The 27,127-nt window shown below is 48.7% G+C and overlaps 1 protein-coding gene across 8 annotated transcripts in view; it reads left to right on the top strand.

Annotated features, from left to right (window-relative positions):
* Positions 1 to 4,039: 4,039 nt before the first annotated feature.
* EPB41L4B (erythrocyte membrane protein band 4.1 like 4B) overlaps positions 4,040 to 27,127 on the top strand; it is a gene marked incomplete at its 3' end in the record, with an annotated part of 141,899 nt that continues 118,811 nt past the window's right edge. For 7 of the 8 annotated variants that reach the window (XM_082623065.1, XM_082623067.1, XM_082623064.1 and 4 more), the window contains exon 1: positions 4,040 to 4,623. In XM_082623065.1, the coding sequence (XP_082479191.1) occupies positions 4,321 to 4,623 (303 nt within the window). In that variant the 5' untranslated portion in view covers positions 4,040 to 4,320. The remainder of the gene's footprint in view (positions 4,624 to 27,127) is intronic. The other variant, XM_082623068.1, reaches the window with a different exon arrangement.

Genomic DNA, 27,127 nt, shown 5'->3' with positions numbered 1-27,127 from the left:
CAACAAGAGTTCCAGGGCTGACCTTCGTTGGCCTGACATGGGTTACTGCCCATTTTTGAACCAATAACAGGTCACTGAGAAATGTAATGCTCTGATTAGCCAGCTCTCATCATGTGCCATACCTGAGGCAGGAGGTGGGGTCAGCTTCACCTAGACCACTAGGCCTCTGAGTGGAGGTGAAGTAATTCTGCAAAGCAACCCAAACTCTGTAACCCAAAGAAGGAAAACAGATGCTAGGTTGGCCATAGCTGCCCACTACACAGTCTTTAATCAATGATAGCTATTATTATTGTAAAACCATAGCAGAAAGGTTAAGCCAACATTTACTAAACACTTGGAAGGGTAGGGAAGGCTTTGTGGGACATCGTAAGGTCTCAATAAATGTTTATGGAAAGAAAAATGTATGAAAAAATAGATGCATACATTCAAATGTAATCTTGTTCTATGGGAAAAGAAAAGGCATATGAGGGAATGAGGGTGCAATTTGACTGAGTCTAGGAAACAAGCCAGGAATCAAAGGATAGGGATAAATGGCACATTTCTGAGAGGAGTTCCTTAGAGACAGGGTTAAGGGCTGTTTAATTAACATGTAAAACTGCTCTGGAGGAAGGGCATATATAAGGAACTCTCAGTCTCAGTTCTGATGACAGAACTCTGGGAGTAGGGATGGGAAGGAAGACGGGAAGTTCTCATGAACCTGAGGAGGTGGGTAAAGAAGTGGTGGCTGAGCTTTAATGAGGAGAAGGCAAGAGGTGACTCTAGGGGTCAGCTTCTAACTACTGCCCATGAAGTTGAGGAACTCAAGCTACTGCTCATGGCCAAGGAAAGGACCTGGAATTTAGTGTAGACGGTTTCTTGAGAACTTCAGCTCAAGACGGTTCCTGTTTCTAGACAGGAACACAGGTGAAATACTAAATAATCATTTGAGGACCAAGAGGCCCGTTAAACAATGATGTGTTGGCACACAGGATACATGCACAGTTCTGCCCCATTTTCATTGAACATAGAGGAGGTCTGAGAAACGGCAATTAAAATTCCTGAAGGGCTGGTACAGAGCTTGGGTAACAGGGACAGGAAATTTTTAGGGTCCAAAAGGCAAAGATTAAGAAAGAGCAATCACTGAAATACATAACACTGAGCAGACAAAATGCAAACGTACTCATCAAATGTGGAAATTCTGGGGAGGAAACTTGGGTGACATGAAATTTAATCAAAGGAAGGCCTGAGCCTCTGTTTTTCCTCTGTGTGGTGGAGAAAATAGTGCTTAAATCACTATTGTGATGAGGACTGAATGAGATCAGTTAGATGACGGTGCCTGGCACAGAGGAGGTACAGGTAAAATTAAAGCAATCTGGAGTCCCCATGGGATTCTCAGTGACATGGTATTGTCGGTAGCACATGGGAGCTCGAGTCAGGAGACATGAGTGTGAGTCTGGGCTCCACTCCAGTCTTCATTTTCTCCATCTCTAAAAGGCAAAAGCAATACCTACCCCACGGGGCTATTACGACAATGAAATGTGATCCTGCATTCATTCAATGAGTGTTTATTGAACGCAGACTACTTGCCAGACAGCAGGCTAGGTGCTGGGTGGGGATACAATGATGAATAAGGAAAAGTCTTGTCTTCATGGAGCTCAGCATTTAGTAGGAGAGAAGGACAGAGGATAATTGCAAATTGAATGACACTTACTTTGAGAGGGATGGCACTGTGACAGTGCCAAGAGGCTTTGAAAACTGTAGTGCACCAAACTAATATGATTTAACACTGCACTTGTATGCGTTTCCTATCACTGCTGGAATAAATCACCACAAACTCAGTGGTTTCAAACAACACAAATGTATTATCTTACAATTCTGGAGGTCAGAAGTCAGAGATGGATTTTACAGTCTGTGTTAAAAACAAAGGCTACGTTCCTTCTGGAATATCTAGGGAATAATCTGTTCCTTGCCTTTTCCAGCTTCTAGCAGCTGCCTGCATTCCTTGGCCCCTGAATGCATCACTCTGACTTCTGCTGCCATTGTCACATCACCTTCTCTGTCTCTGACCCTCCTGCCTCCTTCTTATTAGGACCCTTGTGATTATATTGGTCCCACCAAGATAACCCAGCATAATCTCCCCACCTCAAACTCCTTAATTCAGTCACATCTGCAAAGTCCCTTATGCCATGTTTGGGGACATATTCACAGGTTCTGGGGATTGAGACGAGATGTGGACATCTTTGGGGGGCCATTATTCAGTCTACCACAGCACTCCTGGGCTATATAGTGTGAAATGGGCTATCTTTAGAAACCAGTAAGCAGACTGGGCTACCTTTGAACACCAGCTTGCTGATGGTATTAAGTCAAGTCTTGAGGGAGGGGAGCAGAGTGGGTATTGGAGGGCTGATTGCAGGTGCCCCCTCGGAATACACTGTCACCCGGTAGATCCCTGTAGAGTCATAAAGGAAACACTAGGCAACAAGTGAAGGTACTGGCTGCTGCCATTCAGGAGCTCTGAATGGGCAAGGATATTACTTCTCTAAGAGGTCCCAAACTCCACCTAAGTCAATGGGGACAAATAGAACTACCTGGAAGGGTTGGAGTGAGGATAATGAAAATATCATCCATGAAATCACCTAAGACAGTGCCTGATCCTCAGTAAATGGCGATTTTGGAATGCCTCCTGAATTCACCCCTCCTTTTCTCTTTCCCCTTTGCTGTGGCCACTGCCTCCGTCCAGGACTCTCAGAAACCATCATCGCTTGCCAATCATGTCACATGCCTCAGCTTGGCCGTAGTTAGGTGCAACAGCTTTAAATCCCAGCAAACGAGCCCCTATTAACCATGAAATCTGGAGCAAGTCTCTTAAGCTCTCTAAGCTTCAATTTCCTCCTCTCTACAATGGGGATAAAACCGACTATGGAACCAGGCTGTGCTGAGGATTTAGTGAGATGATGAATGGGAAGGGCTTAGCATAGTGTCAGGCACACACACACACACACACAAAGCAGTGTTATTCTTCTCAAGAGGCCTGACCTCCTTTCAGCCACACTGAAACCCACTTCTCCCTGAACCAGGCCTTGAACATGTATACCTGAGGGGCACCGTTTATAAAGCCTTCCCTCCGCCTCCGATATTCTGTGTGTCCTATACTATCCTCCTCATGCCTCAGTTCTACTCTGCTTCTCAGTAACTTGTACAAGGTTTACTAGCCTTCTCAGTTATGGCTATTTATGCAGGCCTCTGCTTCGATACTGGACACGAATTCCCTGAGGAAAGGTGTTCTTCTGTGTAGTCGGTTGGAAAAGTACACCCCTCCTTGCCTGGCCTCAATTTCCTTATTTGGAATGAGCCCATTGGACTGTGATGGCAGAAAGGGCCCTTCCAGCTCTGAGATCTTAAACTGATAGAACTTTAAGTAGCAGGGACCTGGTAATTACCTAGTTCACCCCTATTCTTTTCCAGAAGGGGAAAGTGAGGGCCTGGTGGGGCCTTCGCTTAATGCGCTTCTCTCTCTGGCCTCCCAGGCAAGGCTCCCCCGAGGGCATGCAGCGCGTTTTCCTAACTAGGCAAGGGGAGACTCTCCGGCGTCTTCAGGGCTCGCGGCGCCGGAAACACGTGTGTGCTCACCTACGTGTACACACGTGAGCACACCTACAGCAGCAGGGGGCGCTCGGGCCGGCAGGGGGCAGCACAGACCCGGTTTGCAAATACCCGGCGCAGCCCCGAGGGAGGAAGGCATGCTGCAGTCCCGGCGGCGGTAGCGGCGGTGGCGGCAGAGGCGGCGGCTGTAGGTGCAGCCTCCCAGGTGGGAGGCGGGGGCTGCGGGCGCAGGAAGAGGCGCCTGGGGAGCGGGCGCTCGGCTGGGCCTCCTCGGGCCTGGGCGCGGCGAGTGGGAGCGAGCGCGCCAGGAGCACGCAGGCGCCCTGCTCCGGCTGGCCCTCGGCCGGCGCGCGGCGCGGGAGCAGCCCGCAGCCCGCCCCCGCGCCCCCCGCGCCGCCGCCCCCAGTCCTCGGGCCGCCCGCGGCCGGCAGTCGGGAGCGGCCCCTTGGCGGCGAGCGCAGGCCGCCGGCCCGGCAGGGCGCGTGGTGGCGGAGGCGGCGGCGGGACGGCTCCCGGGCCGCCCCGAGCGCGCCCTCCCGCCCGCGGCCACTCGCAGCCGGCGCTGGCCGGGCCGGCGCGCCCCGCAGGCAGCCGAAGCGCGGCCTCGTCCTCGGCGGGAGCGAGCACCGGTCCGCAGCCGGCGGGAGGCGGCGCGGGCGGCCGCCTGCACTGACGGCGTCGCGGGGCGCTCCTGGGCGGCGGCGCAGGGGGCGGAGGCAGGGGACGCCCCCAGCCAGGATGCTGCGGTTCCTGCGCCGGACCTTTGGCCGCCGCTCCATGCAGCGCTACGCGCGGGGCGCGGCAGGGCGCGGGACCGCCGGTCTGGGGGACGAGCGCGACGGGGGTCCGCGGGGGGGCCCGGCCGCCGCCGCCGTGTCCACGCTGCCCGCCGCGCCCGGGGGCAGCGTGTTCCCGGCCGGCGGCGGGCCCCTGCTCGTGGGCTGCGCGGCCGTGCACATCTCCGCCGCCGGGGCCTCCAAGGCCACCCTCTACTGCCGCGTCTTCCTGCTCGACGGGACCGAAGTGAGCGTGGACCTGCCGGTGAGTGACGGGGCCGGTCCGGGACACTGGCACCTCGCGGGCCTTGGGGCAGCTCCCTTCCCCCGATGCTTCCCTCTGGGGCGCTCCCCTTGTAGCTCTCCGGGATCCCCTCCCCCTTCTGCGAGCACTCCTAGTTCTGGTTCCCTTTCGGGCCACCCCGTCCTGCTCTCTTCCGGCGCCCCATCCCTGGCCCGCGCCCCCGAGTCCCAAGTCCCCGCCCCCTGGCGCGGGTGACTGGTGTTCCCCTCTGTCCCCCAGGTTCCTGCATCGGCCTTCTTGGTGCTGGATTATTGGTTAGAAAATCTCAAAGCAATGCGGGGCTGCTATGGGGTGGCCCGCTTGCCCCGACAAACTCGCCACCAGGCCTTGGTGGGAAGGCAAGGCGGAGAATCCCCCTCGCCTGCTGGCTGGCAGGTGCCCCAAGTTTGGGAGCGAGTCGGGGGACCACTTCTGCTCTCTTCTGTTCCCATCTCGGCGCACCACCCCGCGCCGCCCCCCCCCCCGACCCGGTCCCTTCCTAAAGAGCCCCTCTGGCTCTCTGCCTCACAGCGGCCGGGCGACTTGGGAGCTAACTCTCGAATGGATTCTCGCGGACCAGGCCAACTTTGCACCGACAGAGCCCCTGCTGGGGCGCTGGGACTCGGCCCCGGGGTGCTCTCGGGCCTGGGGCGCCGGACTTTCCCCGGGGTCTGTGCGTGGAGCCGCGGAGGCACTCCAGGGCAGCTGCGCCGCGGCCTGAGCCCCGGCCACCCGCCCACAGGTGGTTGCACCCTGCCGCCTCCGGCAGAGAGCTAGGCTGGCGCTGCTGTCCCCGCCTGGGCGTCTGGCTACCAATGTGTCTTTCTAGCCGAAGGGGCCAGATCTGATCAAATCAAATCCGCACATTAGTGGGGCGCCTGCTGTGCACCCGGCGCTGCGGCAGACGGTGCCTTTGGGAATCTTTGGGTGTGACCGAGGACACAGAAACGATTGAGCTTTAGATGAATGTTACGGAGCATCTCGAGGGTTTCAAGGGAAAAAAATAACATACCGGGACTTCGAAAGAAAGCATTTAGGCCTCCTCGGGTGGAGGAGATTGGACGTCATGAGAGAACTGGGAATATTGTAAGGGTTTTAGATGGGAAAATGAGAGCCTGCCTGTCCTGGGGTTTAACGTTTCCTTGTGTAGGTTTAATTTTGAGACAGTATCAGTTTATGGCGATTTTATTTTTGTGGTTCCTGGTGCTCTCCATAGGATATCATTTTGTTATGATAATACCCTTTGGGGGCCTTTTTATTCATGTTAAAGGAGCCAACATTCCAGTGCTTAGAGCAGTTGTCTTTACAGTAGTATTAAAATGTTACTGCTTCACCAAGACGGGTCTCTCCAGCTTTTATTCTTAAGGCCTGAAGGGGCCGGGAGGGGCGGGCCGGGGGGCAGCCAGTGGTGAGGTGAGTGTGTTGCTTCTGGAGCAGGCAGCTGGTGTGTGGAGACGATGTGGCGTATTCTGCATCTCGGATCTGGGAAAGGAATGCTCTGGTTTGGAACTTTGACAACGCTCATTGCTGATGGTTTTCTTGTCTGTTCCCCGGGGATGATTCGTTTATAAAATGTATTGCTTCTGTCAGGTTTGTGCGACAGGCTTAAGCGGTGTTTTGGGGATGAAAAATGTAAACCCAGTAAGATGCATGCCTAGTGAATAGACCCAAACAGGTACCCAAATGAACAGGTTGGGACGGGAATGCTGACTTAACCACAGCTGGTGGAACCCAGGCCCAATGTGAGGTGAGGGGGATTTTGCATCCTAAGAGGTTTCTTCACTTTGCTAAAGGCTACTTGACAAAAGAGTTCATCAGGTTTTCTTGTAATGGCAGATTTTTTGATGCTTTAAGATGTTATTTAGTGAACTCCCAATTTTATTTATACAGACACGCATAAAATTCCCAATTTTATTTATACAGACACGCATAAAACTCCCAATTTTATTTATACAGACACGCATTTATACAGACACGCATATGCTGGCTTTTGTCATGTGAGCCCTTGCTTGGGGAGCAAAGATGGAGAAGAATAAACAGTGAGCACGGCTCATCGATTTAAAGATTTATTAGGCATTAGAACTGCATCGCACAGTCTCCTATGCTCATCTTCCCAGATCAGAGTCTTAGTTCCTGTATTTAATTCTCAGAGTTACAAGGTGAGCTCCAGGCGGCCAGCTCCCCATGAATCTGTAGCATGCGTGCTCCTTCTCAGCCCGTTTCACCAAGCTCACTTTTTTTTTTTTTTTTTTGCGGTACGCGGGCCTCTCACTGTTGTGGCCTCTCCCGTTGCGGAGCACAGGCTCCGGACGCGCAGGCTCAGCGGCCATGGCTCACGGGCCCAGCTGCTCTGCGGCATGTGGGATCTTCCCGGACCGGGGCACGAACCCGTGTCCCCTGCATCAGCAGGCGGGCTCTCAACCACTGCGCCACCAGGGAAGCCCCAAGCTCACTTTTTATGCTGTCCTTTTTGGCATTTAGTCCCACTGGTCATTATTCTCATCTCCTGCGTTCCTGGATTTTTACCGCTTCCTGGGCCCCGGGGTTGCTTTGCTGCATGGTGCACAGGATTTACCTTTGACCGCCATCTCCCTAAGCTGGATTGTCTGTCTCCAGTCACTTGCACGGGCACAAAGCACACTTGCCAGGCTAACTATAACTCGTTTGTAATTAAAACCCTCTGGTAGTGGTAGCGTCAAGAATTCGTCGCTCAGTATACTAACAGTGGTTATGCATTGTCATAAGCCGTTTTATTAGCCCTAGTCAGGATGCCTATGTTCCAGAATTGTCTCGAACACAACACCCTCACTGTGATCGTGCTGGGCCACCTCGGTTTTCAGTTGTCACCATTTATTGGGCCAAATAATGGGCTGTGGACCCAAAGGTGAATGAGAGGGGGCCTTGAGACTCTTGGGAAACGCGTGTAGCAGAGCGTCTTTTTATTGTTAAGTGATGCTGAGTGATACGACAGGCTCACCGGACAGGGTGCTGGTGGATGAATTGGGAGGACTTCCCAGAGACTTTGACACTTGAGGCTCTAGGATGTCAAATCCAGTGTCCCTTGTGCATTAAAAAAAATTTTTTTTTTAATTTATTTTTTGGCCACACTGAGCGGCCTGTAGGATCTTAGTTCCCCGACCAGGGATTGAACCCGGGTTTGAACCCGGCTCCACGGCAGTGAAAGCCCAAGTCCTAACCATTGGACCACCAAGGAATTCCCCATTTTTAGATTACCTGTTGTGTCAGGGCCACTTCTCAGTCAAGCCACGACCCAGCTGTTATATATAACAAAGGAGGAAGCAAATGACAGGGCCTGGGGCCCCTCCCCCAGGTGGTGGGCCTCATCCCCTGGCATGCCTGCGTGCTCTTAACCTTTGCTGTGGATAGTCAGGATCTTTTTTTTTTTTTTTTTTTTTTTGCTGTATGCGGGCCTCTCACTGTTGTGGCCTCTCCCGTTGCGGAGCACAGGCTCCGGACGCACAGGCTCAGCGGCCATGGCTCACGGGCCCAGCCGCTCCGCGGCATGTGGGATCTTCCTGGACCGGGGCACAAACCCGTGTCCCCTGCATCGGCAGGCGGACTCTCAACCACTGTGCCACCAGGGAAGCCCAGTCAGGATCTTTAAAAAAAAAAAAAATCCATCGGTAATGTGCAGTCTGGAGTGGGCTTGCTGTCCAAACCCAGCTTCCACCCTACAGACCAGAGTGCCACCCTGAGCCACTCCTCTTCAGAAACCCTGGCGCTGCCTTGGAAGGTGCCCCTGTGTCTGTAGCCCAGCCCTGCCCTGCCCAGCCCTCAGGTGTGGTCTGGTCAGGGCAGGCAGGTCTCCCTCGGCCTGCCTGAGACTCTCCCCTTTTATTAATGCAGCTGAAGATCCCGTCAGTGTGCTTGGCAGCGGTACCCACTGTTGACTCATATTAGTTCTCTGTTGACTAAAGCCCTGGCATCGCTTTTGCTCGCGAGGCTGTTGCTCAGCCCCGTCGCCCCCCTCCCCTGCGTGCGCAGTCTTCCAGCAGCTCTGTGTGGAAAGCCGGGAGGGTGTGTGGCTGGCTGGTTAGCACCACCCGCCCCCATGCCTTGGAGGGCACGGCCCGTTGGCCAGTATTGCATTTGATGCAGTTGCTTTCACTGTCCCTGGAGCTCCGCAGTGACTTGTATGGTACAGGGCAAGCAAGCACCGAGAGTTTCAGGGCAGGAAGATGCATGTTTGAGTCTTGGCAGCTGGGCTGGGCAGCCCTGGGCTACTTGAATCTCGATTTTCTGGTCTTTAAAATGGGACGATTACATGACAAAAAGGATATGAAAAGCCTCAGGAAACAGCAGGGTGCTGAAGGGTTGCTGTAGGTTGTAATCTTACACACATCTCCGTGCCTCCTCTTTGGCCTGTGAAAAGTGATTGGGAAGTTTTCTAGAAATGAACATTAAAGAAAAAAGAAAAAAAGGCTGGGAATTCCCTGGTGGTCCAGTGATTAGGACTCTGTGTTTTTACTGCCAAGGGCCCCGGTTCGATCTCTGGTTGGGGAGCTAAGATCCCACAACATGTGCGGTGTGCCCCCCCCCAAAAAAAAGCGGTACCAGGAAGTCTAAACAGAGCCCAGTGCCGTTTGGTGGGGCCGGGGGTGGGGCTTGATTGAATGTGGGGGGACTGAGTAGTGGACTCTAGCTTGGAGGGCAGGGGTATCTTCACCCTCAATGGTGGGAAGAAATGGGGAACTACATAAGGCCCTAGGAAATGGGAGAAGGCAGCTCTTCATTTCCATCCTCTCCCAAGGTTCTGGCTGCCATGGACACCCTGCCTTATCCCAGACCTCTGGGTGGCTTGCTTTTTCCTGCTCCTGAGGGAAGGTATTGGCTCAAGGTGGCCCTCCAGGGCTTACCCTGCCCCCATCTCCAACCCCACCCAGACCGTGAATGAGACCGTGGGGAGCTTTGGATAACTGTGTGGGTCATGGGGTTGTGTGTTTTTTTTTTAAAAATACCTTTGTTTTAAAAGGAGGGCTGCTGGCGAAGGAGGGGAGTGGGCAAGAGAGGTGGGTGGTGAACATCCTTCCCAAGTGGTTCCCCACTTGGTTCCCCACTTGCTGGATTGTTGGTGTTAATATGCAGGGAGGGGGAGTCTGCCAGCCTCCCCAGTGCCAGTAACATGACCCTGCGCTCGGCCAGGACTGAACAAATATTAACTTGCTAAGCACTTTCACGTGCATAATCTCATTGAATTCTCTTGCTAGTGCACTGTTGTGGATGAAGGTACAGGTCTGTTTAATTCTGAAATAGCAAAAGGTTGGGGGCGCGGGCATGGGGAGGCAGAACTTTCCCTTACATTCTTGCATAGGGATTAGGAAAAAATCCACTCCTTCACCACAGAAATCCTCCGCCCACAGTTTGTCCTCAAAACACGTGTTCCGTCCTTCTCCACTGCCTGACTCCTGTTGCCAGCCTCCTCCACGCTGCCTGGAGTGTTTCTCCTGCAGGAATCTGGTTCTTTGCACTTGGGTTTCCTCCTCGGGCCCGTGGCAGCTGCCTGCGGGCAGGGTCAGCTGCTGATTCATCTTGGTGTTTTTCTTCAGGTTGGCATGTGCTTTCCTCCCCCACTTGCATTTCACAGGAGAACATGTTGGCAGCAGAAAGATTAGAAAATATAGAGAAGCAAGAGAAGTTAAAAAGATCTAAAATCTCATCAGAGATAATAACCACTTTTAAAATTGTGGTGTGTGTGTCCATCTGTACTTTTCTCTTTGTTTTTAGATATGAATGTTATTTTAAGTGACGACTTTATATGGGTTGATGAAAGTAAAGTCTCTTTCCCCACCCCTTCAGCACAAATGAATCGGGACCGAGACCCCTAGTTTGTATCTCTTTAGGGTGGGACCCTTTTCCCTCCCTTTACAGTCCGTGGGACCTTAGCTGGGGCGGGGAGCCCCCTGTGGCCATCTGAGCTGTGTGCCACCTACTGCCTGGCTAAGAAGAGGGCTCCCCATCCTTGGAGCCCTTCCCCACCAATCACCTCTGCTCTCTGGCAGGTTAATGTCCTGTTGATGGGGCCACAAAGTCCCCTTGCATCTGAGGGCTTGTGTTCTGAACACCTGCTTTGGGGTGGTGACCACTCTCGCCTGCCCAAGGATGCCCAGGCTCTCTCACCAGCTGGGGCTGATCTGGCAGAGGCAGGTGGGTGATCTCACAGCATCCCAGGTGTGCCCCCTCTCTGCCCTAGGGCCCCTTCATCATCTCCTTCTGCAGCCTCTTTGGCTTCTCTCTGCAGCTGGATGTATCTCACTAGTCCCACTTGATTTTAATTTCTGGTTTATTTTTGTTTTCGAAAATGTTTTTGTTTGCCCACTTGTTTTCTTCAGTCAGCATAGACTTGTTGAGCACTTACCCTGCATGAAGCGTTCGGGAGGGGTACAGGAAGGATGAGAGAGTCCCAGTCTAGAAGGGGAGACAGTGTAAATATACTAGATAACTCGGAACCCCACATCAGGTAGTACAGGGGTGAGTGATTGAACTGTGGAGTGGATTTGGGGAAGGTTTGATGCCCAAAGTGACATCGAGTTGTCCCGAAGGTTGCCTGGGAGTTCAGCTGTTAGATTTGGTCAGAGGCGTTGGGGCAGAGGAAACAGCAGGTGCAGACGCATGGAGGATGGGAGCCAGAAAACCCCACTTGCTGGACTTGGGGCTCCTTGGGGTCGGGGAGGATTATGAGCTCCAGCTATGTCCCTGAGTCTTGAAGGAGTGAGTGAGGAACCTGTGAAGCACAGAGGAGAGTCTCAGGCTAGTAAGAGCCAGGGGCCACTCTGTGTCGGTCCTGTGCTAATTGCTTAAGTGACTGTTTTGTTGGACCCTCAAAGAACCTCTGTTGGTGGTTACTGTTGTTAGCCCTGATTTGTGAGGGGGAGAAGCAGGACTTAGCAGGCTGGATAAGAAACTTGCCCGTGTCACACAGCAAAGGCAGACTCTAGCTTCGAGCTCGGGTAGTCTGCCGGGAGGTGGTTTGTGTCCTCTGACCCAGGACTGGGCATGCGAGGGGTGGAAGCGGCGGGGTTCTGAGCCTGCCCCAGAGGCCTCATGGTGGGTGGGGACCCTGAGCCTCAGAAGGGTGTCCTCCTTTCCAGGCCGCTTGGGGTTTCCAGACATCGGATTCACATCTGTAATCATATTCAGTGAGTGTAGTTTCGCCCAGAGTGCATTCTGGTTTGAGGCCCATAGTTCTTCAACACTGAGGTTGGAAGTAGGCTACATTTTTAAAAAGTGTGTAATAGAACAACATTAAAATTATCACAAAGAAAAGCATTTTACATATTCCCATCCTGCTGCATAGCAACTGGTTGGTTTCGCTGCCCCCTTCAATCCTTGTGCTTTTGCATACATGTTTATAAACACGGTGTGCATCCTTGTGTATCCTTTTTTAATTTTAAAAAATTTTCTTCCTCCTATCCGAGCCTTCCAGACATACGTCTCACCCAGTTTGGTGCCCTCTTGTTGTGCTTATTCTGGATTACTTAAATTAGCCCCTCATTCTGTGTGTGTGTGTGTGTGTGTGTGTGTGTGTAGTAATACCTGTCTCTACCTGTCTCTTGGGGTTGAAGGTTGATATGCAAAGCACCTGATATCTTACCTGTCAGGCACGCCTACCCGCCCAGGCTCGCAGAATCTGTGTTACTTCTCTTAATTGCCACCATCCGGGAAGGTGTTACTATCCCCTTTACGCACGGTCTCAGGGAGCAGTTGGTCCTGGGCCAGCTATAAGTGTGGTGGAGCCAGAATTGAATCTAGGTTTCCCGACTCGTCCTCCAATGCTCTTCCCCCAGCCCATGCGGTGCACACCTGGCCTTCCTGTTTGAAAGGTGTGCTCCTTGGAACTCCTGGGGAAGGTCAGAATCCTTTGTAATTTGATGGGTCAGAATTTCATGCCATAAACCGCCCTGTCTTTCCTGAAACTTTTTGCTTTTCAGCATCTCTGGCATTTGGGTTCTATCTACCATTTCTCAGCAATTTTTGCAGGTTCTTTTCCCCAAAGTCATAGTTGGCTGAGTGCCCAGAATTTCCTTCTTGAAGTTGAGACCTGGAGGGTGACCTCCCCAGGGCCCTGTGCCACCGGTGGCATCATCCGGAGCATCTTTGTTTCCCAGCACTGAGCCTGGTCCCAGGGGTGGAATTGCCCAGGCAGCTGGCCCGGCTGGGAGGATGTGGACTGGCAGGCTCCCCGGGTGCCTGCAGGGTCGGCATCCCTCGGCTCTCTGGTGTCTCTTCCATGCCCGTTTCCCATCTGAATGCTGCTGTTATCCGTGTCCTGCCTTACGTGTGCTCAAGGGGGTTGAGGCAGGCCTGACGGCACCTCTCCTTTATCCTACCAGTTGGCTTGCTCAGGTGCACCTTCCTTGAGTTACGGATTTTAAAAAATTGTGGTAATATGTAAGTAGCATAGAATTTACCATTTTAACCTTTTTTTTTTTTTTTTTTTTTTTTTTTTGCGGTACGTGAGCCTCTCACTGTTGTGGCCTCTCCCATTGTGGAGCACAGGCTCCGGACGTGCAGGCTCAGTGGCCATGGCTCACGGGCCTAGCCGCTCCGCGGCATGTGGGATCTTCCCGGACCGGGGCATGAACTCGCGTCCCCTGCATCGCCAGGCGGACTCTCAACCACTGCGCCACCAGGGAAGCCCCACCATTTTAACCATTTTAACCATTTTTAGGTGTACAGTTCAGTGGCATTGAGTACATTGACGTTGTTGTGCAACCATCACCACTATCCGTCTCCAGAATGTTTCATCATCCCAAATTAGAACTCAGTGCCCAGTAAACACGAACTCCCCATTCCTCTTTCCCTGTAGCCCCTGGTAACCTCTAGTCTGCTTTCTGTCTCTATGAATTTGACTACTCTTAGTACCTCCTATAAGTGGAATCATACAGTACTTGTTTCTTTGTGTCTGGCTTCTTTCACTTAGCATAATGTCTTCAAGGTCCATCCGTGTCGTAACATGTATCAGAATTTCCTTCCTTTATAAGGCTGAATAGTATTCCAATGTATGGATATGCCACATTTTGTTGACCCATTCATCCAAGTTTCAGAGTTTTCTGCACATCCGGGCCTTGCCCGTTCACCAGTGGCACTGCCGTCAGAGACTTGGATGTCCCCAGCCCTCTCCTTGGGGGTTTTGTTCTTGGCATTCTGGCACCCGCTCACCTGGGACTCATTTTATTTTATTTGTTTTGGCTGTGCCAGGTCTTAGGTGCAGCGCTCGGGATCTTCGTTGCAGCATGCGACTCTTAGTTGCGGCATGCGTGCAGGATCTAGTTTCCCGACCAGGGATTGAACCTGGGCCCCCTGCATTGGGAACGCAGAGTCTTACCCACTGGACCACCAGGGAAGTCCCTGGTCTCATCTTTCTAGTTGTCTGGTCTTTTGTCTGAGTTGCTCAGTGTTGGCAAGTCCTCTGTCCAGTCATTCTTTACACCTTTTAATGATGAAATACAAATACAAAAGAGTATCTGTAACATGACTAGTTTTAAAGAAAAATAATACAGTGAGCATCCGGGTACCCACCACCCAGCTTAAGAACAAAGAGCATCACCAGTGCTGTTAATGGCCCCCCCATGCTCCTACCCAGTGACCTTCCCCTCCTTCCTGCTCTCCTGAAGTTTGACTCTCATCCCTTTTTCGATGAGTTTGCCTCATATGTGTGTTTATGGTTAGTCCTGCATGTTAGTGAACTTTATAGGAAATGGATTTTTCACTCAATACTGTGTCTGTGAGAGATTCATCCATATTGATGAGGTAACTGTAGTTCTTGCTGCGCTGCATGAATATACCGGAATATAGTTATCCTTTGTCGGTGGACATTTGGGATGTTTTCAGTTTGGAGCTATTAGAAAAAATATGCTGCTTTGAACCTTCTGGAATTGGTCTTCCTGGTGCACATATGCTAGCAAGCGTCTCTCCTGGGTATGTACCAGTGGCTGGGAGGGTGGCGGGCAGGGCCTTTTAAGATCATGTGAAATTGTTTTCTCCAGAGTCCCAGCAGCACATAAAAGCGTCTGCTAACCCGTTCTTCAGCCCTTGGCATTGGACAGCTTTTCTGTTTTATTTTAGCAGTCTCGTGGGAGTTAGTGGGAACTCATTATTGTGGTCTTCACTTTTCCCCAGTTGTTGATGGGGTGGAGTATCTTTGCCTGTGTTACGAACCTTGAACGTATTTCCTCCTGGTATGCCTTGTTCTATGATGTTTGCCTGGTTTTTAGTTGCATTGTATTTTTTTCATCGCATTCAGCTCACTGCCTGCTGGCCTTGATGAGATTGTCTCCTATACCCACTTCCTCTTCTGAGGTCACCTCAGTGGAACAAAGGAGAACACTTCTCTGTAACAGGTCCCCCTTGCAGGTCTTTCCTCACTAAGCAGGAATTAACGTTTTGTCTTCCATTTTGCTGTGAATGAGCTGAAGTCTGTTGCTACTGGTGGCTTTTGGTGAGCAGTTGCAGGATCTATGGTATTCATTCAATTCTGCCTACTTTTTTTTCCCAGTTTTTATTCATTGAAATTTTAAATGCAGTCAAAAGCACAGAGAACCCCAAGTACCCATCATATAATCAACATAATCCAAGTACCCATTGTTAAGCTTCATCTTTTATTAATGTGGCCCCTCTCTTTTCATCTATATCTTCACCTCTGTTACTTCCCAATTCTTTTAAAACAAATTCCAAAACAAAGTCCCAATTATCTAAAAGATAAGGGCTGTTTTTTAAAATAGTCACAATATTATTAAAACACCTAGAGAGGGCAGACAGCAGAAGCAAGAAGAACTACAGTCCTGCAGCCTGTGGAACAAAAACCACATTCACAGAAAGATAAGATGAAAAGGCAGAGGGCTCTGTACCAGATGAAGGAACAAGATAAAACCCCAGAAAAACAACTGAATGAAGTGAAGGTAGGCAACCTTCCAGAAAAAGAATTCAGAATAATGATAGTGAAGATGATCCAGGACCTCAGAAAAAGAATGGAGGCAGGGGCTTCCCTGGTGGCGCAGTGGTTGAGAGTCCGCCTGCCAATGCAGGGAACACGGGTTCGTGCCCCGGTCCGGGAGGATCCCACATGCCGCGGAGCGGCTGGGCCCGTGAGCCATGGCCGCTGGGCCTGCGCGTCCGGAGCCTGTGCTCCGCAACGGGAGAGGCCACAACAGTGAGAGGCCCGCGTAACGCCAAAAAAAAAAAAAAAAAAAAAAAAAAAAGAATGGAGGCAAAGATCGAGAAGATGCAAGAAATGTTTAACAAAGACCTAGAAGAATTAAAGAACAAACAAACAGAGATGAACAATACAATAACTGAAAGGAAAACTACACTAGAAGGAATCAATAGCAGAATAACTGAGGCAGAAGAACAGATAAGTGACCTGGGAGACAGAATGGTGGAATTCACTGCTGCGGAACAGAATAAAGAAAAAAGAATGAAAAGAAATGAAGACAGCCTAAGAGACCTCCGGGACAACATTAAATGCAACAACATTTGCATTATGGGGTCCAGAAGGAGCATAGAGAGAGAAAGGACCAGAGAAAATATTTGAAGAGATAATAGTCAAAAACTTCCCTAACATGGGAAAGGGAATAGCCACCCAAGTCCAGGAAGCACAGCAAGTCCCATACAGGATAAATCCATGGAGAAACACGCCAAGACACATAGTAATCAAATTGGCAAAAATTAAAGAGAAAGAAAAATTATTGAAAGCAGCAAGGGAAAAATGACAAATAACATGCAAGGGAACTCCCATAAGGTTAACAGCTGATTTTTCAGCAGAAACTCTACAAGCCAGAAGGGAGTGGCATGATATACTTAAAGTGATGAAAGGGAAGAACCTACAACCAAGATTACTCTACCCGGCAAGGATCTCAATCATTTTCGATGGAGAAATCAAAAGCTTTATAGACAAGCAAAAGCTAAGAGAATTCAGCACCACCAAACCAGCTCTACAACAAATGCTAAAGGAACTTCTCTAAGCAGGAACCACAAGAGAAGAAAAGGACTTACAAAAACAAACCCAAAACAATTAAGAAAATGGTAATAGGAACGTACATATCAATAATTACCTTAAATGTGAAGGGATTAAATGCTCCAACCAAAAGACACAGGCTTGCTGAATGGATACAAAAACAAGACCCATATATGTGCTGTCTACAGGAGACCCACTTCAGACCTAGGGACACATACAGACTGAAAGTGAGGGGATGGAAAAAGATATTCCATGCAAATGGAAATCAAAAGAAAGCTGGAGTAGCAATACTCATATCAGATAAAATAGGCTTTAAAATAATGAATGTTACAAGAGACAAGGAAGGACACTACATAATGATCAAGGGATCAATCCAAGAAGAAAATATAACAATTATAAATATATATGCACCCAACATAGGTGCACCTCAATACATAAGGCAACTACTAACAGCTATAAAAGAGGAAATCGACATTAACACAGTAATAGTGGGGGACTTTAACACCTCACTTACACCAATGGACAGATCATCCAAAATGAAAATAAATAAGGAAACAGAAGCTTTAAATGACACAATAGACCAGATAGATTTAATTGATATTTATAGGACATTCCATCCAAAAACAGCAGATTACACTTTCTTCTCAAGTGCGCACAGAACATTCTCCAGGATAGATCACATCTTGGGTCAGAAATCAAGCCTCAGTAAATGTACCAGATGAAGGAACAAGATAAAACCCCAGAAAGGTGTAAGAAAATTGAAATCATATCAAGCATCTTTTCTGACCACACCACTATGAGATTAGAAATGAATTTCAGGGAACAAAACGTAAAAAACACAAACACATGGAGGCTAAACAATATGTTACTAAATAACCAAGAGATCACTGAAGAAATCAAAGAGGAAATAAAAAAAATACCTAGAGACAAATGACAATGAAAACACGACAATCCAAAACCTATGGGATGCAGCATAAGCAGTTCTAAGAGGGAAGTTTATAGCTATACAAGCCTACCTCAAGAAACAAGAAAAATCTCAAATAAACAATCTAACCTTACACCTAAAGGAACTAGAGAAAGAAGTACAAACAAAATCCAAAGTTAGCAGAAGGAAAGAAATCATAAAGATCAGAGCAGAAATAAATGAAATAGAAACAAAGAAAATAATAGCAAAGATCAAGAAAACTAAAAGCTGGTTCTTTTTTTTTTTTTTTTTTTTTTTCTTTTTTTTTTTTGCGGTATGCGGGCCTCTCACTGTTGTGGCCTCTCCCGTTGCGGAGCACAGGCTCCGGATGCGCAGGCCCATCGGCCATGGCTCACGGGCCCAGCCGCTCCGCGGCACATGGGATCCTCCCAGACCGGGGCACGAACCCGTATCCCCTGCATCGGCAGGCGGACTCTCAACCACTGCGCCACCAGGGAGGCCCTAAAAGCTGGTTCTTTGAGGAGATAAACAGAATTGATAAACCATTAGCCAGACTCATCAAGAAAAAGAGGGAGAGGACTCAAATCAATAAAATTAGAAATGAAAAAGGAGAAGTTACAACAGACACCACAGAAATACAAAGCATCCTAAGAGACTACTACAAGCAACTCTATGCCAATAAAATGGACAACCTGGAAGAAATGGACAAATTCTTAGAAAGGTATAACCTTCCAAGACTGAAACAGGAAGAAATAGAAAATATGAACAGAACAATCACAAGGAATGAAATTGAAACTGTGATTAAAAATCTTCCAACAAACAGAAGTCCAGGACCAGATGGCTTCACAGTGAATTCTATCAAACATTTAGAGAAGAGCTAAAACCCATCCTTCTCAAACCCTTCCAAAAAATTGCAGAGGAAGGAACACTCCCAAAGTCATTCTATGAGGCCACCATCACCCTGATACCAAAATCAGACAAAGATACAAAAAAAAAAGAAAATTATAGACCAATATCACTGATGAATATAGATGCAAAAATCCTCAACAAAATGCTAGCAAACGGAATCCAACAACACATTAAAAGGATCATACACCATGATCAAGTGGGATTTACCCCAGGGATGCAAGGATTCTTCAATGTACGCAAATCAATCAATGTGATACACCATATTATCAAATTGATGAATAAAAACCATAAAAAAAAACTAAAAATAATTAACAATTGTTTTTTAGTCTCAGATATATAGTCAGTGTTCAGATTTTCTTATTTGGTTGTCACAAGGTCCTTTCATTGTATTTGGTTGATATTCTATCTAAAGCTCTTTAAGAATTTTTTTAAATGTTATTTTTCCTTGCTCTATTGAGACATAATTGACAAATAAAAATGGTATATATTTGAGGCGTAGAGGATGGTGATTTGATATACGTTTGCATTGCAAAATGGTTACTGTGCATCGAGCTAATTAACATATCTGTCACCTCGCCAGTCACCATTTCTTCATATGTGTATCTTAGCAGATTTCAAGGATACTCTGCATTATAATGAACTATTGTCATCATGCTGTCATTTAGATCCCCAGAACTTACTTATCTTTTTTTTTTTTAATTTTTTTTTTTAAACCCACATTTGTTTATTTATTTATTTTTTTATTTTTGGCTGTGTTGGTTCTTCACTTCTGTGCGAGGGCTTTCTCTAGTTGTGGCAAGCGGGGGGTCACTCTTCATCGCAGTGCGCGGGCCTCTCACTATCGAGGCCTCTTTTGTTGCTGGAGCACAGGCTCCAGATGCGCAGGCTCAGTAGCTGTGGCTCACGGGCCCAGTTGTTCCACGGCATGTGGGATCTTCCCAGATCAGGGCTCGAACCCGTGTCCCCTGCATTAGCAGGCAGATTCTCAACCACTGCGCCACCAGGGAAGCCCCAGAACTTACTTATCTTAAAACGGAAAGTTTGTGTCCTTTGACCAACATTATCTCATTTTTCCCTGTCCCACAATTTCTCTAAAGCTCTTAGTCTAGAGTTTTCCCTTCTCCCCTCCTTTTTCCCCATTTATTTGTTGAAGAAGCTGGGCCATCTATCCTAGAGTTTCCCACTCTGGATTTCCTTGATGGCATCCTCAATATTTGGTTACCTTGGGGTACAGTTGGTACAGGCATTATTTAAAGCATCTGACTCAGGGCACACAGAGAACAATAAGATAGGTTCCTTGCCCTCGAGAAGCTTGAGAGGAGACAGGTCATTACACCTGGTGTGAAAAGTGTCCTAGGGAGTTTTAAATAAGCTTAAAGGAAGGGCTAAGGTGGGAGGACTGGGAGGGGAAAATGAGCAACCAGAAGATTTCAGAGAGAAAGCTTTGAGTTCTGAGGACAAGTGGAGAACAGCTTTCCTGGTGGCCAGGTCAGCACATGCAAAGGCACTGAGGCTGGAAATAATACTTCCAAGAGTCCTGCTCCTTGTTCAGCCCCTGCCTGTGAGCCCTGTTATCCTCCTATCCTTCATTGGATGTTGCTTTTTTGAAAAGGTCCAGATTCCTCATTGTTGGAATGTTTTCAGTAGATTTGATTAAAAGAGTGTCTTTTCTTTTTCTTCTGTTTCTTCATCAGCTCCATGACTGTAGTTTTGAATGTCTCCCTTGACCTTGAGATTCTCTTTTTCTGTAGCTTACTCCTGTTTGGGTTCCTTTACATTCTCCTGTAGGCCCCTAGTGAGCCCTTTCCATCCATCTCCTGGCCAGAGGTGCCGGCAGACATTTTAAGGAGCAGAGTCAATGAGCACTGCAGAGAGAAGGGAGACGGGGCAGACGGTAGGGCAGCGGGAACCACTGAGTTTTACCCCTAAAGGAGTGCTTGGAAGCCTCATGGTCCAGAGCCTCATTCTGGGATGGCAGGTCTTTCCTACCTCCCTGGGAACAATGCAGCCAGCTGCTGCTCACCTGACGCAAATGAGCAGTAATTAGCATGTAATAAGCGCAGTTTCCTGCACGCAGCCCTCCTGGCTCCTGCTCTCAGTGGCCCAGTGACAGCAGCAGGCCTGTTCGTCTCTCCGAGGCCCCCCTCCCTCTTCCGAAAGCAAGCCGTGGTTCTCCCCTGGCCCAGAAGCAACATTGCCTGCTGGTGAAATGGCCATGGGCTTCACCCAGGAAAGCCCAATACACTGTAAAGGCTCCTGCGGGTTAGTTATTAACCCGCAGTGCACTCTGGCAGCCCCTTCCACAGCATTTCTGTGGCTGTAGTCCTTTGATTGCTCCCGTTTGCCGGGGCCCAAGCCACCTGCCCAGTGAGTTGCAGTCTGTATTAGGTGGCAGTGACAGTGGCCGGTCAGAGTCCAGGGAGGGGCCCAGGCTGGCTTGGGACTGGCCCCAGTTCTCGCACACAGGCTGGCAGTGGCAGATCCCGTGGGTATTCGAGGGAGAGAGTGAGAAGAGGGGATCTGGGTGTGGGATGTTTCAGTGGGAGAGCAAGGAATCCAAGGTCGAAAGTGTTCGTTCAGGATGCTTCAGTATTCTACATAGGATGTATTTTGCTTTGAAGTCCAGAAGCTTTTAGCTTTGTTCTAAAAGCTGTGGCAGATAGTTCCTCTTCATTAAAGAGGCTCCTTGAAGAAAAATGCAAAAATTACGTGCTGTCTTCTGAAAGGAAAAGGAGAATTACCTGTAGTTGGATTACTGTAACGTGTCATTTATCTTATTAACTCACTTCAGGGGATGAACACTTCCCCATAGATGCGTTTTCCAGAGAGCAGCGGTTCATGCTGTTTACTGACAAGACCTGTTTTATTCCAGCTATTTTATTTATTCATTAAGAACAACAATAAAAAATGATACAAATGAACTTATTTACAAAACAGAAACAGACTCAGAAAACAAACTTATGGTTACCAGAGGGGGAAGGGGGGCGAGGGATAAATTAGGAGGTTGGGATTAACATATACACACGACTATATATAAAATAGATAATCAACAAGGACCTACTGTATAGCACAGGGAACTCTACTCAATACTCTGTAATAACCTATGTGGGAAGTAGAATCTGAAAACGAATAGATATATGTATAACTAAATCACTTTGCTGTACACCTGAAACTAACACAACATTGTAAATCAACTGTACTCCAATATAAAGTAAAAATTTTAAAACAACACAAAACGAAAACACAGCAAAACGCAAGATCAAAATACAGAAACAGAGAGATCATCTAGTGTGTGTAAGGCACCATGCGAGAAATATGAAATGATCAAAAATGTGGGCCCTGCCTCTAAGGAGCTCATTTGGTGTGGGGTGTGGGATTGTCCTTGAACTGTCGTGCACGTCTCCTGGCCCCCAGCTTTGCCTTGGTAGCCCAGGGTCAGCGTGCTAAGGATACCAAGGTTAAAAGACCCCACCCCGCCCCGCCTTGGTTCCAGGCCTCCACATCATCTGGATACTCAGGTGGGCTGTGTATCACGTTCTGGCCTTCACCTTGTCGTTGCTTTACTTCCTGGCTCTGCCGGCACATACCTGCGACTCTACACCAGGATCACTGGGCGTGGGGGGAGGGCCCCTGTCATCAGAATGTGGTGCCACGTGCAGCCAAGTTGGAGAACCAGTGCTCGGCAGGGTCACGTTCTTTACGTTTGTGTAGTGTTTTAGGTTGAGATGGAGCTTTCGCCTTTCATGGCTTAGTGTAATCCCACTCGTAGCACCTATTGGAGAGAATTGTGGGCATTCCAGTTTTATCGAAAGTTCAGCAGCAAGGTTTCTGCCCAGTGTCCCACAGCTAGTAAATGACAGGACCACACCTTAAGCCCTTTTCGGGCTCTTAAGTTCACTTCTCCCCAGTTCTTCCCCAGGGCTGTCACCCTAGTGGTGCTCGAGCTGCCGCACCCTCACTCCTTACACTTCACTTCTCGCCTGTGTACCTTTGCTGCATATTCCCTTTCTTCTTGGCTGATTCTTTATCTCGTAAGAGTCCAGTCGTCTTTGAGGACCCACGTCAGATGCGACCATGTTTGTGAAGCTTGTCCTGAGCCCCCGCCCCTCCCACCCACGCTGCTCCTCCTGTGTCGAATTCCCTCTCCTGCCTGGGAAGCTGCAGGGCGTCGTGCCTTGCCTGGGACCTAGTACATTTCATGTCATAGTAGTTATTCATGTAGTAATTTGAGTAATAACTAACATTACTGACTTCTTGTTTTGCAAATGTTTGTCTTTTTATTTTGGTGAAATACAAATAACAAAGTTTAACCATTTCGTACATTCACAGTGTTAGGCAACCATCATTACTATCTAGCTCCAGAGCGTTTTCGTGACCCCTGGATGCATTAAGCAGTCATTCTCCATTCTCCCCTCTTCCCAGCCTCTGGCAACCACTAATCTGTTTTCTGTCTCTGGATTTTGCCAACTCGAGATATTTCAGGGAAGTGGAATCATATGGAATGTGTGGCCTTTTGTGTCTGGCGTTCACGCAGCATAATGTTTTCAAAATATATTGACCATTTACATTATGATTTAAGCACTTTACTGGCTTAACTCATTGACTTCTCACAACCCTATGCGTTAGATAGTTCCTGTTAACATCCTCATCATACAGATAAAGAGATTGAGGCACAGAGAGGTTAAGCAACATGCTAGAGCACACACAGCACTTAAATGCTCTTGGCCCCTCTGCTGTCCTGCTGGTGTCTGCTCTTCCTGCTCTTGACCTTGATCTTTAGAGATTAGAGGTATAAGCTCAACCTATGAAGTTGAATTTGAGGGACAAAAACAAAATTCAAGACAGAATTAATCTACAGCAAAAGAAGAAACTATGATGCAGCTCCAGGAGCAGAAACCTCCAGAGGTACCCCACAAGGACTGCAGAACAGAATTAGTGGGGGAGGGGGTGGATTCTACAGTGAAAGTTCTTGGCTTAGTTGGAGTGGTCAGTTTTGTTACAGATTTCTCGCTAGTGTTAGAGGTCCAGTAGGGATTATATGTCTAGTATCAGAAGCCAGCTAATGTTCCAAGATCATAGAAATGTTGAGGAATGAGTCTTAAGAACTCCTGAAAGGTAGAGGGGATCCCAACTAGAAGATTTCTTTAAAAAGTGGAGCTTACTATGTGCCAGACATAGTTCTGAGTGCTTCTCGTATACTTAAACTCAGTTAATTCTTACAAAAAGTTTACAAGGTAGCCACTGCCCTGTTGCACAGATGAGGAAACAGGTGCAGGACAGTTTAATGTCCCCTCCATGGCCTTGCCACTAGAATGTGGTGGACCCGGGAAGTGTGGTTCCAGCATTCATGGTCTTCATCTTTGTTTTTTTAATCTTAATTTTCTGGTTTTGATTATAACATACCCTTCCTGGAGCAGTGAGAACAGAGCAGCCTAGTTGCTTGAATAGGAAGAAAAAAAGGGAAAAGCGATGAGAAACATACTGGTTTTATAAAAAAAGAAATGTTACGCTGTCATACTACTTCTGTACTTTTTAAATTTTTTATTTATTTTTTTGAATTTATTTATTTATCTTTGGCTACATTGGGTCTTTGTTGCTGCACGTGGTCTTTTCTCTAGTTGCAGCGAGCAGGGGCTACTCTTGGTTGCGGTGCGCGGGCTTCTCACTGCGGTAGCTTCTCTTATTGCAGAGCACGGGCTCTGGGCGCACGGGCTTCTCACTGCGGTAGCTTCTCTTATTGCAGAGCATGGGCTCTGGGCGCGCGGGCTTCAGTAGTTGTGGCACACGGGCTTAGTTGCTCCGCGGCCTGTGGGATCTTCCCAGACCAGGGCTTGAACCCGTGTCCCCTGCATTGACAGGCGGATTCTTAACCACTGTGCCACCAGGGAAGCCCTGTACATTTTTTTAAAAATTAAAGCATACTTATTTATTTTAGAATTTTTAGGAATTATTGTTTAAAACGTACAAAATCAAAATCATATAATACCTCCAGTAAGACATCACCACTTCATAACACTTTGGTGGTGTCCCTACCACCTTTTTGCTAAGGATGGATAAAGAAGTTTCTTTCAACAAAAATTCGATCATGCTTTGTATGCTTTTTTTTTTTTTAATTGTGGTAAAACGTGTTCTTAATCTTTACACTCTGCCACCTCTTATATTTGAAGAAAAGCTTGGGGCAATCTGGACCTTGCCAGGGGAAGGAGAAATCTTATCTTTGCAGCCTAGGGAGCAGCTGCTCCCTGGTATAGGGGCGTCTGAAATGGCTGTGGCGTGAGAAGGCCCATTACTGGGAATTTATGGCTCATGACGAACCAAGGTTGGCCACAGGTTTTGATATCCTGCTGAGAACGTGAGGTCTTCACGTGCGTTCTCAGTCTTCATCTCACTTGATCCTTGCCGTGGTCCTCACTGCTCAGCAGTGCAGTGCCATCATCCCCATCTGGCTGGGAAGGTGGCTGAGCCCAGAAAGGTGTATTTACTCTTTTGACCCTTGGGAGCTCTGCCGCCTCATTTTGCTTCTCAGATCGCCTTAATCGCAGGCAGAATGGCTTGGGCACCATCAGAGCCGGACAGCTGAAGCCTTGCGGGGGTTCGCTGGAGGGAGAGGTGGATTTCCATCGGGGAGGGCTTCAGGGGAGGTGTCCGCGGGGTTGATTTTGACATTGAGTGGAGGATTGGCAGTCCAGGTGGAAGAATGGCGTGACCAGCCTTACTGAGGAGGGCACAAGGAAGATGTGTCTGGGAAACAGAATGCAGCTCAGGGGATGCTGAAGCGGGGGAGATGGGAAGGGAGGCTAGGACCACTGGACGCTTGGAGTTTGGCTCGGGGGTGATTGAAGGTAGTCAAACTAAGGCTGTTAGCTGCATTGCGGGTCTGAACTAGGGTGGTGCTGGCCATGGACAGAGGGGCGGATGCAATGGAGTCTGAGGACACGGAATCCAATGGGTTTGGTGGCTGGATTTAGGAGTGGGATAGATGGGAAGCCAAGCTGTGATCCCCCCATTGTGTGCATGGCAGGTTGGTGGGGTTGAGAACCTGGGGGTGGAGGGGCCGTGGGAAGGGGCCCCAGTACTGTGCTTGCTGGGTCCTTGGTTTTTTTAAAGTTTGCAGATGTAAGGGGTTTTTTTTTTTGCATTTTGTTTCTTTAAGAGGACCGCCAAATGGTATAAACTTTAAGGTGCCATAAAGCCTGGATTCGCTCCTGATTGTATTTTAGTTGAGGCCAGTGTGAGGGCCCAGTGGGTCAGACACCTGGAGAGGAGTGTGGTAAGAGTTTCAGTGCAAGTCACATCCATGGGGCCAGCTGTGAGGCCAAGACGGAGTGGAACGGATGCTGCCAGCCATAGACTTGTAGAAGCTTATTCTCGGCCAGGCTCTGGGCTGGGTCCGCCCACACAGTCCCCGAGCACAGGTGCTAGGGTTCCTGTCACCACTGTATACGTGAGCAAAGGAAGGCAGCCTGAGCTCTTGCCCCTCTGCTCTGTTGCCTCCCAAACCTGGGTGGCCTTGATATCTTCAAGGAAGAGTGAATAACAAGAAACACGGGCATTTATTGAGGGCCTCCTATTGGCACAGAACCACACTAGGGGTCAGGTGGATACAAGACTGAGTCAAGGATGCATCTGTTTCCTCAGGTAACTGCTATTTAGTGAGAAGATGTGTCTTCTGCATTGGCAGAGAAAGCTGCAGGTTTTACCTGCTTTTACCCACTTTTACCCAGTTTTCTTACTTAAGGAGGAAGAGCCAGGACAAGAGACAGGAAAAAAAAAAACCCAGTAGTCCACCCTGCTTCTCAGAGGACACTGCAGGCCAGAGCTCTGGGATGGCTTTGGCTGCACATTTTAGGTGCAGAAACTGGTATCTGGAACATGGGACCCAGGGAGGAAAGCAGGGTTTGAGTAATTCATTGAAAACCATGGCTCTGAATCCCAGTGCAGGTTATTTTTATCACAAACGTTTGTCTCAGAGATTTATAGTTTATCCACAGAAGATGGCATCAGAAGGGTGATGGAGACATGTCTATACTGTGTGGCCCAAAGTGAATTTTAAAACTCATCTTTCTGTATTCACAGGCATTATGCCTAGTGAAATAAGCCTTACACAAAAGAGTACCCTCTGGATGATTCCATTTCTGTGTGGTTTCAGAACTGGCAAAACTAATCTGGGGAAGAAACAATTCAGAATAGGTGTTGCTTCTGAGGGAGTGGGGACAGCCAGGGATTGACTGGGAAGGGGCGCCCAGGATCTGGGGCGAGAGGAATGTGCTGAGTGGTACAGGGGTGTGGGTTACACAAATGTTGCCATCTGTCAGAAGGGAACGGCTCAGATTTGCACATTTAGATGTAAGTAAATGTACCACCATCCCCGCAAAAGAAGTGTGAGAAAATTCATGGAGGGCGGGGGAAGGAAGGAGTAGGGGAAAAGGTGACATAGAGTGTTGAGCATTGTTAAGGCTGAGTGACAGGTGTTTACTATACTATTATGTTTACTTCGCATTCATTGAAATTGACCCTGAAAAAGAGTTTTAAAAGAAAGAGCGCACTAGGTAATCTTTGTTGATTTCTCCTCCTGCCAGGAATTCAGCCTGTTTGGTGTCCTCTGGGGAAAATGCCCTCTCAGTGGGCACTGCGGCTGGTCCCAGTTGCCCCCGGCTGTGGGCCCTCCAGACATGCTT

This window comes from Mesoplodon mirus, assembly GCF_964341445.2.
Source record: "Mesoplodon mirus genome assembly, chromosome: 1".
In the NCBI taxonomy this organism is placed as follows: Eukaryota; Metazoa; Chordata; class Mammalia; order Artiodactyla; family Ziphiidae; genus Mesoplodon; species Mesoplodon mirus.
Note: the sequence above shows the minus strand (reverse complement) of the source record. Positions and strands in the feature narration are given on the sequence as shown.